At 38.3% G+C, this 11,677-nt stretch overlaps 1 protein-coding gene across 2 annotated transcripts in view; it reads left to right on the top strand.

Annotated features, from left to right (window-relative positions):
* Positions 1 to 11,677, top strand: part of AATF (apoptosis antagonizing transcription factor) — a 93,981-nt gene that overhangs the window by 55,830 nt on the left and 26,474 nt on the right. For both annotated transcript variants that reach the window (XM_012726704.1, XM_012726705.1), the window contains exons 9-10: positions 7,088 to 7,155; positions 9,327 to 9,407. In XM_012726704.1, coding sequence (XP_012582158.1) covers positions 7,088 to 7,155; positions 9,327 to 9,407 — 149 coding nt within the window. The remainder of the gene's footprint in view (positions 1 to 7,087; positions 7,156 to 9,326; positions 9,408 to 11,677) is intronic.

Raw genomic sequence — 11,677 nt, forward strand, 5'->3', positions numbered from 1 at the left:
TCAATCCCACTGTCTTTTTACTTGTTGAGGGGAGCAGCAGGCAGGCCAGGGGAGGTCTGCCACGCCATGTAGGTCAACAGACACACACCACCAGCTAAGGATCTAAGGATCGAACACACACACACACACACACACCACCACCAGCTAGGGATCGAACTTGTGCTGCAGTGGCTTCATGGTGTTATGCTTTAAGTAAACCATTGTGCCTCCAGGGAGGGCCCTGAAATGGGGTTTCTTTTAAGGGGGTTGAAATTATGGTCATGATTATACAACTCTGAATTTACAGAAATACAATGAATTTTGAATGGGTGAATTGTGTGGTAAGTGAATTTTATCTCAATAAGACTGTTACCAATTATTTGACATTGTCTGCAGCAAGTCAAAATAAATGTTATTGGTATTTTCTCTAGTGTATTGCTGTGTTTTATTTTGGGGAACAAGAAAATATTCCCAAGGGCTTTAATCAATATACCCTTAACCCTCCTGCCCTTTTTTCCCCTGTAGAAACTAAAATTTCTCAGTAGGAGTTTGCAGACAAGAAGATTTTTCAGAAATAGCAACACTTGTTCCTCTGAACATTGCTAAATAATTATTGATAAATTTTGGGGAGGGTTCCATTACCTAGAAAATGTTAAAACGTGATGATGCCAAGAAATCCTAAGGGGTAGTAACTTCTCATATTTTAGGCTTACTTTGGTTATTTGCACGTTTTTAGTTAATGGGTTTACACTGCTGTTTATGAATTTTGGTCATTTGTGAATCGTCTTGACTTTCCATGTCAGTGAAGTCCCCTCACCCCGCCACCCCCACTACAATTCCGTCCTCCATTCCCTAGTGTATTTTTGTCATAGTTTTGTGGAAACAAGCTAGTGTGTACAGTATTATGACTAAAATGTTCATAAGTAATGTACTGTGAATATATTTTCCTACAAGTTTATTTAATACCTGTTTTAAGAGATTTGCTTAATTTCTAGGTGTATCTTTTTTTCTCATGTACTACAGATGCCTTGAATATATAAAATAGACTGCCATTCCCCCTCTTTGTCCCTCCCCCACATCCCCATTCTTCAAGTTTCATCTATGCTGCTCCTTTCTGGAGTGGCTGCCCATGGACCAGGTCATCTGAGATCCTAGGACTTACCTAACTTGGCTTCATTCCTGAGTTAGATCTGTTTTCTGACATCACTTGCCTTTCTCCTTCTTGTTATCAATATATGCTTTCTTTTCACTGAAGTTTTTTTTTTTTTTAAGTTATTTATGCATACAAGAACTTGGATACAGGCCCTAGAGGTTTGGGGGTGAGAGGATTCACCAAGTACAGAGAACAAATGGATGACTGAAATACACTGCTGAGGGGAGCAGCAGGAGAGACAGAGGTCTGCTCCCTGGCCGGGGATCAAACTCGTGCTGCAGTGGCTGTGGATAACTTCATAATACTGAAACTTAATTCACACTTGTATCACCAGGGAGGCCTTGAACCCATCTTCTATGAAAGAGTGGGGAAAGTAAATTTTGAGCCCCCTGCATGTCTGAAAATGTTAACACTTATACTTAGTTACAGAATTTGAGGTTGAAAGTCATTTTTCTCAAAAGTTTTTTTTTAAAGATTTATTTATTCATTCATTTATGCATATAGAACTGGGGTACAAGTCAGATATTCAGGGGGCAGTGAGAAGATTCATCAGAGACAGAGAGGGGAACAGAACAGGCAGATTGACAAAGTACACTGCAGAGGGGAGCAGCAGGGGAGACAGGAGCGGTCTGCTGCACCATGTGGGTCACCTCCGGGGCCAGGGATCGAATTCACGCTGATGCAGCAGCTGTCAGCTTGCAGTGCTGCATTCTAACCCATTGCACCACCAGGGAGAACCCCCTTTTTCTCAAAAATTTGAACACATTGCTTTGCTGTCATTTGGTATCTGCATTGTTTGAGATGTCTAAGACCATTTAGATATTCATTCCTTAATATATAGGGCGACTAGGTAACTTTTTGTCAAAATTGGAACATTTGAGATACTAGCCAGAAAAAATACTAGGACAAGGGGTATAAACCAGGACTCTGGGGTAAACTGGGACATGTGGTCAGCCTCTTTGTATGTGACCTAATTTTTCCTCCTCTTACTATTTAGGATCTTCTCTTTACTTTTAGCGTTCAACATTTCATAATGATGTGTCTTGGGAAACAGACTTTTTTTCATTGGTGTCTTTCAGTTTGAGAAAATTTTCCTTATTGTTTCTTGTAATTTTCTTGACGTTCTAGGTTATTTTCTGTTTTTTTTTTTCCATGTCTCATATATAAGCGGGAAGTAGGTGTTATCTTTTTGCCTTTATTTTTTTATATTTTTATTTTTAATATAATAGTTTATTTTTGCATCATGTTGTGTTTTTTCCATCTCAGTTGTAATGCCTGTGGGCTTCTCATCACCAAATCACCTGTGTGCCATCACCATAGTACAGTATACCACCCACCACCCCACTTTTTATCCCATTCCCCATCCCACCCCCCTAGTATATAATTAGTCATTATTTTTACCCCCAGTTGTTTGCCTTTATTTTTATATCTGAGAATGTTTTTGTACATTTATCTATTAGTGTTACTGAAATTTAAAAATATTTGTAATAATTTCTTGTTTTATTCCTTAGTATCTTACTCTGTGGAAGCATATCTTCTCTAAAGGTGTCCACTGTAGTTCTTTTTTCGTTCTTTTTGAGGTTTCTAATCTTTGTATTGCTTTTCATGGTCCCCCTTTTTTCTCTTTGTTTTGGTCAATTTCTGAGACTTAAGATATGTTGGGATTTAAGATGTGACCTTTGAAAAGCATCTCTGAAACCTGGTCAGAGTTTTTTGGCTACATTAAATATAATTATCCTGAGAACTAACCTTTGGTTAGAATATTCTCAAATGTTGAAATTGGAAATCTGGGGAATGGGAAAATTGGCCATTTAATTTTTTCAGAAAAGACTCCTCCGCTCTCCTGCGTAGGCCATTTTATATCTGGGTGCTATCATTGTGTGTATGGGGTAGAGGAAGGAGACAGAAGGACCCAAGAGTATCTTAGAGCCTTTCCCTTGTACCTCATCTCACCCTTCTCTACCTCTTAGCCCTCAGTCTGCAGCTTCTGTCACTTGATTTTTTTTTTTTTCCCCCAGAGTAAAGCTTCCTTTATCGCTGTGAGTGGAGGTAGTAGTGCAGGTTAGTCGCTTATGTGCATGAAGTAATGGAGAAGACCCACCCCCACTACAATTCATTCCTCCATTCCCTGGTATATTTTTGTCATAGCGTTGTGGAAACAAGCTAGTGTGTACAATATTATGACTAAATGTTCATAAGTAATGTACTCCTTTTCTACCTTTCATAGTAATTGCCTCTCCCAGAGCTCATCCTATGGGAATTCTGTGGGGCTGATTAGCTCCCCCCTCACCTTTATTCCTTTTGGGCGCTTGGGTGATAACTTCCTTTTACTCTTCCACCTCCTGACTACCTTTGAAAATTTTAGGAAAATGTGAGCTTATTATAATGCTCTCTCTTTCTCTTTATTTTAAAATATATATTCATTTATGCATACAATTGCTGGGGTACAGGCCGGGGGTGGGGGGAGGTAAGAGGATACACCAGAGACAGAGTGGAGAGTAGAACAGGCAGATCTACTGAAATGAACTGCTGAGGTCTGAAGACAAGAGAGGTCTGTCATGCCATGTGGGTCAGCTCCCTGGCCATGGTTTGACCCGTGCTGCAGTGGCTGTGGTAGCTTCCAAGTACTAAGCTTTAACCCTTGAAGCCCCAGAGAGGCCTCTCTCTTCTTTCTTGTGGGTTATTACATTTATTCTTCAACTGTCTTTCAGAGGGTTTGAGAAGGGAGAAGAGATAAAATAATGTGTCTGATCTGCCATTTTTAACTGATCTTGGGACATGTTTTTATGGGTAAAGTGTTTTAAATGCCTGTCAGATGGTGACTAGTATTATCAGTGCTTTTCTTCAGTTCTGTAGTTACATAGGTATCTGTGGACTTAACCTGGAAATATTGCTATGTCTGTGATTTTTTTCTGAGATCTAGAGAGAATGAAATCTTTTAATTGACTCTGAAGAAATTATAACAGACTAGAACAAAAATATTTCATACATCTCTCCATTTTCCAAGTTAGATAGAAAAAAATGCAAATACTATGTCTGCATCTAAATAAAAAGCTCCAATAACAGTTACAGAAACCTGGGTTTTAATGGATAAGTTTATTTTAAATAAAATTGAGCTAAAAATTGAACTGAAACAACAAAATTAATGTTTTCAGCAATATCCCCAAAGCTTCATTTTTTAAAAAGATTTATTTTTATTTATGCATACAAAAGCTGGGGTGCAAGAAGGGGTGAGAGGATTCACCAGAGACAGTGGGGAGCAGAACAGGTGGATTGACTGAAATACACTACTGAGGGGAACAGCAAGCAGGGGACAGACAGGAAGGGTCTGCTGGGCCATGTGGATCAGCTCTCTGGCTGGGGATCTAACTCATGCCCAGTGGCTGCAATAGTTTGATAGAGCTGAGACTTTAACCCCTATGTCAGCAAGGAGTCCCCTAAAGCTTCATTTTCAGTAACTTTTTGGAGAGCAGTTTTCTTTTCTTTTTTTTTTTAAGATTTATTTATTTATTCATACAGAACTGGGGTATAGGCCAGAGATGCGGAGGGTGAGAGGATTCACCAGAGACAGAGTGGGGTGCAGAACAGGCAGATCAGCGAAGTACACTACTGAGGGGAGCAGCGGGCCGGTCAGGAGAGGTCTGCCACGCCATGTGGTCACCTCCGGGGCAGGTGGGGATCGAACTCATGCAGAAGTGGCTTAAGCTTCTTAGTGCTGTGCTTTAACCCGCTGAGCCACCAGGGAGGGCCCTGGAGAGCAGTTTTCTTAATCAAATTTAAGCCTTAATGGTAGCTGTGGGAAATAGCAGTAGTTATAGAATACTTGTTTACTTGTGTTTTCTTATTCCTACCTTGTATGCCGCAGGATTTTTTGAGTGAATAAACTAGACTTAGTCAGATCAGTAAAGCCATTTTCCTGATCATGAAAAACTTAAAAAATAGCTGTCTAGGGCACTTGAGTAGTGACAGTGTGACCCAGAATATGTGAAGACACAGGGTGATTGAGAGTAAATCCTGCACCCAGATTTTGAATGGAGCCCTCTGTCCATGACAGATGCACTGCAGTGATATGGCACCAACTCCCAGCCTTCAGGAAGGGGCTTTGGGCCTTTACTCAGAGGATCACCCCTGTTTCACTGGGGCAGCTTTCCATGAGCATTTGCTCCCAGTCTCGAGGGATCACAGACCATTAGGAAAAGCAGGGGTGGTTGTAGTTTATTATGTGGCTGGACTAAGCTAAGGGCAGTGAAATTCAGGCAGTCCGTTATTTCATTTCTTTTAATTTTTCTTCCTCTTCATGAAAAAAAAAAAATTGTCATTAAACTCTCCGACTTCTCTCCTCTCAACCTTGCTTTTGACAGAATATTGACTAGGAACCAGAATCCCATTTTTGCTTAGCCTTTAGGGCAGCTGTTTACAGAATAGCAGTGTTACATAGGTTTACTGTGTCGTATGTCTGTGTAACACTGGATTTGGATCTTGTATTTAGCTGCCAGAAGTGACTGTGATGAAGTAGGAGAGATAAACTGATAGATTGGCTGCCAGAAAGATGTTGGGAATCAATCAGATAAACAGGGTAGAGAAATAGCCTGCTGTTTTCTAGTGATAATAAACCAGTGGCCTGTGGTCCCCACATTTTTAAACATAATTGCTATAGTAATAATGTCCAAAATAAGCAAATGAAAAAATTATCACTGGAGATTTTTAAATTTCGATTGATGTTCTTTTCCCTTTTCCAATAAAGATTCATCTTATATGGAAATGAATATTTTTATTCATTTGTTTTTATTTCTTCCCATGCCTACTTACATAAACAAATGAAAATTAGAGAGTGAAGTATACTTTCATAGGAATTTATTACTCCTTCTATATCCTCCCACAGACTTCGGCTATTTAACTTGGTGAAATATCTGTATTGCTTCATGCCGTACCTACAAAATAATTATTCTTTGTGAAGAAACAAGTTTTAAAGTCAAGCCTATATTATTGACGGATGATTAGCAAGAACTAGTTTATTTTAGTGTCTTCCCTTAGATTTCTCTCAAAAGATCTTTGGAGTTTTAACCTTTGCTGCGATTTTCCCTGCATATAGCATTTGGATAGGAGAAATACCTAGTTTTATTGTAATATAAAATACTCCTTTAATGTTTAACTCTTAAATTCATGGCCTTTTTTTCTCTCGGACTTTAATATCCAGTGCAGATCCTTAAGTCTGTGTGAAAGATACAGATTGAGACTTCATGCAGTGAAGTACCTGGGGTTAAGAGGAGAATAAAAGAGTAGTTTAGAGTTCCCATGGAGTTAATTGTATGGGATGAGTCTGGTTCTCAGTTTTGTATCTACAGTGTGCACATAGGACTTCCTTTAGGTTCCCTTGCAGAATTATGGATGTAAATGTGTGGGTGTCATCTATGGTATATGTGGTAGAATGCCAGCTATGGAAAGCAAGAGGATGAAGTTCACACTTTTAATTATATGTAATAAAGGCTTTTGCCTGAGGAAGACCTTCCTCACTGTGGGAGGTTATAGGTCAGAAGTTAACCATGTACCACTTTCCTATTGCTAAGAAGCGGATGCATTTTCCTTTTTGCCACAGAGACTTTCCCACCTGACCTTTTAAAGATTCTCCATTGATATCGATGAGGTGGACAAAACTAATCATAAAAACAATGAAGGGAATGTTGCACACTCATTGATCCTTTTGAAATGAACTGCAGTACAATAAGTCTTCCAAATGGACTTCTATTCTCAGCTCCTCCCACAGCCACCATTTTACAGATACATAAATATGACAGGGTTCATGAGTATTCGGGCTCTTGCCACTGTGTTGTCCCTTATTGATTGTGGTTTTAGAGCTGTCACTATACCATTCAAAATTCCTACTGTGCCCTTTTTAAATTCAGGAGGTGCTGGGAGATGATAAACAAACCAGTTGCTTTCCTTTCCTTCCCACAGCTCCTTCGAGAACTCATAGAACGGAAGACCAGTTCCTTGGATCCCAATGACCAGGTGGCAATGGGAAGGTAATGGAGACATCACTTTCTTTTCCTGCAAGCAGCCATATATAATATGATTCCTCTTTGAGTTCCCTCAGTCTTGCCTCCAAGGCAGTGATTGGCCCTATAGTTACAGAAGTGAAGCAGGATATAAGAGTTAGAAAGACAAAGTGATGGAAATCTGAGTTGTTTACCCTACATTGCTTTAAATATAACTACAAGCATCTACTTAAATTATAAAGCATGCATTTATATATATCTGTGTTAGGGTTTTTTTGCAAAGAGCCCAGGTCTTTCTTGGTCTCTTTGCTTTCTGGTTTGGGTTGTGATTGTATCTGTATCAGTTCTGACCAGTGGATAAAAAACAGCCACCCACGTGTGCTCTCAGCTGTCAGAATGTGGCACTGTGCACAACAGGTTCCTTGCTTGTCTTCGAGTCCGCTTTGTTAGAGTCTGCCCTAATCTAGACCTCCACCCCTCCAGTAAGAGCTTCAGCACAATTAGAAATGGAACGCGGCAGCATTACGCAGATGTCAGGGTAGAATGTAAAGTAGTGAAGGAAGGCTCTTGTGTGTATGCTTCATCCTGTGGTTGGAAAATAAAAAGGGCATTTAGAGTGCTACCTAATGAATAGTGTACATTTAAATAGCTATGAGCCATAATTTGCAAAAGCATGAAAGGAAACAAAAGCTGCAAGTGCCAGAGTGGGATTCTGGGCAGAGCGGCATTTTGAGAAAGCCATGAAAAATTTGTGTTGATGAAATAATTTTATTTGAACAAAACATTAGAATTTTAGGGATAGGATATTGTTGATATTTTGTGTATTCCTGGAATGCTATGGAGAGCTGTTGGCTATAAATTTAATGTGATAGAGCAAATTGCATTTAAGTGGTGATTATATTGTACATTTATCTGACTGTACAATAAAATAGATTATGGTAATTAAGATTATATTAAGATTACAGTAATTGGATTTCCCTAGATTTTTTTTCCCCCTATGTTGAATTTTCATTGTATAAGTCAGGTAAGATGACTCGCTGCTGCTGTTTCTTTTCTTTTTTTCACATATTTCGTATAAGCAATTTATGGAGCTTTTTTTTCACCTGGTATCCTTTATTTGAAAATGTAATTCCTTTCAATTTAAAATGACTACAGAATATGTAAGTCTTGTTTGAATCCTGATTTAAACAAACCAGCTGTCAAATTGAGACTATCTGAAAATAGGTGGCTGCTGTAGGGGTTTTTGGGTCTCTGGGGGTAAAATGGGCAAAGGGTGTCAAATCTGTGGGTGTGGATGGAAACTAGACTTTTAGTGGTCATTATGATGAAGAATGTACAGATGTCAGTTTATAATGCTGTACAACTGAAACATGCAATGTTATAAGCCAGTGTTAATCTAATAAAACATTTTTTATGGGGCTTCCCTGGTGGCACAGGGGGTTAAGACTCAGCGCTATGAAGCTGTCAGTAGCCACTGCTGCATGAGTTTGATCCCCAGCCAGGCCTATACCCTCAGCTCTTGTATGCATAAATAAATAAAAAATCTTCAAAAAAAATTTTTTTTAAATATTGAGACTTGGAAATTTGAAGACTGAATATTTGATAGTGAAGGATTATTGTAAATTTTCTTAGGTGTGATAAGTATTTCATTATTAAGATTTCATTGGGGAGAAGTGCCCTTTTAGCAACACATCTGAAACATTACAGATTAAATAAATGACCACAAAAGTGGCACCAATAGTAAATAGTTAAAAAAAATGGAAAGCATGAGAAAAAGACTTGGGCATTAACCAAGAGAACACGACTTAAAGAATTCACATGTTCAAACAGCAGTTGCAGTAATAGTTATACAAGCACTGCCTGTTAAGACATTAAAAGCGATCCTCAGCAGCTTGACTCAGTTTGATGGGTTTTCCTACAGACTAGTAAATTTAGTGCTTGTCACAGCAACTCCATATACTAAGGAGCATTGTTAACCAAATTTGCTGTAGAATTTCCCCTGCTGCCAGTTGTTTTTTCACCACTGCACAAATCCTCTTCAATTGATTAGTCGCTGTGGTTCTTCCCTATCTTGAGGAGCTAGATGTGGGTTGATGGTTTCTTTCTGCAAGGTTGTAAATGAGAGAAATTCCAATTTGTCAATATGTATAACTACTTCTGTTAGTGATGATGCATAACATTTCTTGTGAATTTCCCAGACAGTGGCTTGCAATCCAGAAGTTACGAAGCAAAATCCACAAGAAAGTAGATAGGAAAGCCAGCAAAGGAAGGAAACTTCGGTAAGTTACTTTTTAGACATAGTTTTAGACTGACATATTTTCTATCTTTTCTTATATTTTGCTATGATGTCATTTTTCTATTCAGATTATTCTGTTCTTAAGGATCAGAAAAATAACAAACAATATTTGAGACTTAACCTTGATTCAGTTTTTCTTACTCGAGCATGTTTTAGTTATTTTTTGTTTTACTGTTGTAACTGTGTTAAGCCGTACCAGCTTTCTCTGAAAGACAAATAGTTGAGATGTCTTAATTTTAAAAATAAAAAATTTCATTTTGCTATCTTACTTTTAAGAGTAGGGTTGTATTAGTGCATTTTCAGGATGCCATACGTAATATGCTGAAAGATATGAATGAAAAGTTTCAGGGAACATTAATCTGCTTAAATGAGATGAGAAAACAAAAATTTTATGAGAAAAAAATTTCTGACTGAAGGAAAAACCCTAAACTCTGTGAATTCTGCAAGTACTACTGTAAGTATGCCCAAAGGAAGGAGCAAGGAGTAGGAATTGCCCCTACTATGCTTTTAAATTCAGAGAGAGAGAGAGAAAACAGTCATACAGCCACAGCAACATGAGTTCCATCCCCGTCCAGGGAGCTGACCCACAAGGCACAACAGACCTCTCCTGTCTCGCTGCTCCCCTCGGCAGTATATTTCAATAGACCTGCCTGTTCTGCTCCCTGCTCTGTCTATAGTGAATCCTCTCACCACCACCCCCCCAACACCCCACCTCTGACTTACACCTCAGATCTTGAATGAATAAATAAATATTTAAGGAAAAAAACCTTACTGCCAAAGATGCTGATTTTAATTCAGGTTCATATTGAATAAAATTTTAAATTCATTGTGTTAGGGAGTTTTATGCAGACAGCCAATCCCAACTCTTTATTAGAACCTTCCCTGTCATCAAAATTGCCTTTGGACAAATGTGGGTCTATCTCATTTTTAAAGTTCTTCACAGAAGCAGATTTTTACAAGTACTTTAATTAACCTGTCATAATATTTATTTAACAAAACTCATCAGGAAATGCTGCTTTTTCTTTGATTTTGCAGTGATCAGAGTGGCTTTTTATCATCTTTTGATTTAGAGTCTCTTTCTTAAATCTGAGGTTAAATTGTTATGATTTATTTAACTTTTTTCATGCAATAAACTCTTTCCAAGTCTTCATCCTTTTCCGGGTTCATTTTTATTTTAATGGCTAAGAACTTGGACTTGAGTCAGTGCCTGAATTGTTTTGACAATGGGTAATAATTACTTTGGGCAAGACCCTTCAACTCTGTGCTAGTTTCCTCACCTGTAAGATGAGGGGATAATAGTATTAGATTCGTGGGGTAGTTGTGGGGATCAAGTAAGTCTGTGTAACTCCTAGCACAGTGCCAGTACGTGTACGAGCACTGTGTACACACAATGTTGCTGTTACTGCTGTCATTATTGGCCATATTAGTGTTTTAAAATAGGCCAGTCTTCTAGGGGCCATGCATCTGCTTGCTCATGAACATGCTTTGTGTGCCTGTCCCTTCTGTGTCCCACCACGCAAGGATTTGAAAAATGCTAATAATATTTCATAATTGACTGAACTGGATGAGAACCTTTTTCTTGAGTTTTGAAATCAGATTTTTCTCCAGTACTGTGCTTTGAAAATTAGAACTTTATGAGGCTACAAATGTTCTCTAAAGGGTGGTGCCCAGGATTTCAAATCAAGACACCTGGGTCCAAATCCTGTCTCCAATTGACTTTATTATTTTGTCTGTCCTTTATCCACTGAATCTTATTTTTCTCATTTCTTAAATGGGAGTTAATAATCCCTACTTTATAGATTTGGTTTGAGGATTGAAATAATGTATAAATGTCTGGTATATAGGATTGAGGATTGAAATAATGTATAAATGTCTGGTGTATAGGAATTATTTAGAGTCAGTGGCCTGAATATCTAGCTGTTGGCAATTGGCTGTTGGCATTGTTGCTGCCGATGTGTACCCTTCAAGAGACTTGAGAGAAGGGAAAATGCCTTTTCTACCTTACAGTTAAGAATTTTTACTGCTAAGAAGCATTGGGGCAAGTAGCTATATTTATTTGCCCCTTGAGGACAAGAATTGTGCTTTGTCCTTTAAGACAGTCACAACCTCATTACTGCAGTGCCTTATAGACATTAGCTAGAAAATGTTTTTGGATGATTTGATAGTAAAATTAACCTCATCAGGTAATGTGAAATGGTTATCATTTTAAATATAAGGAATCTGGATGTATGTTAGAGAAATAAATTCTTTTTT

This window comes from Condylura cristata, unplaced genomic scaffold (genome assembly GCF_000260355.1).
Source record: "Condylura cristata isolate star-nosed mole 26May11 unplaced genomic scaffold, ConCri1.0 scaffold00017, whole genome shotgun sequence".
Classification (NCBI taxonomy): domain Eukaryota; kingdom Metazoa; phylum Chordata; class Mammalia; order Eulipotyphla; family Talpidae; genus Condylura; species Condylura cristata.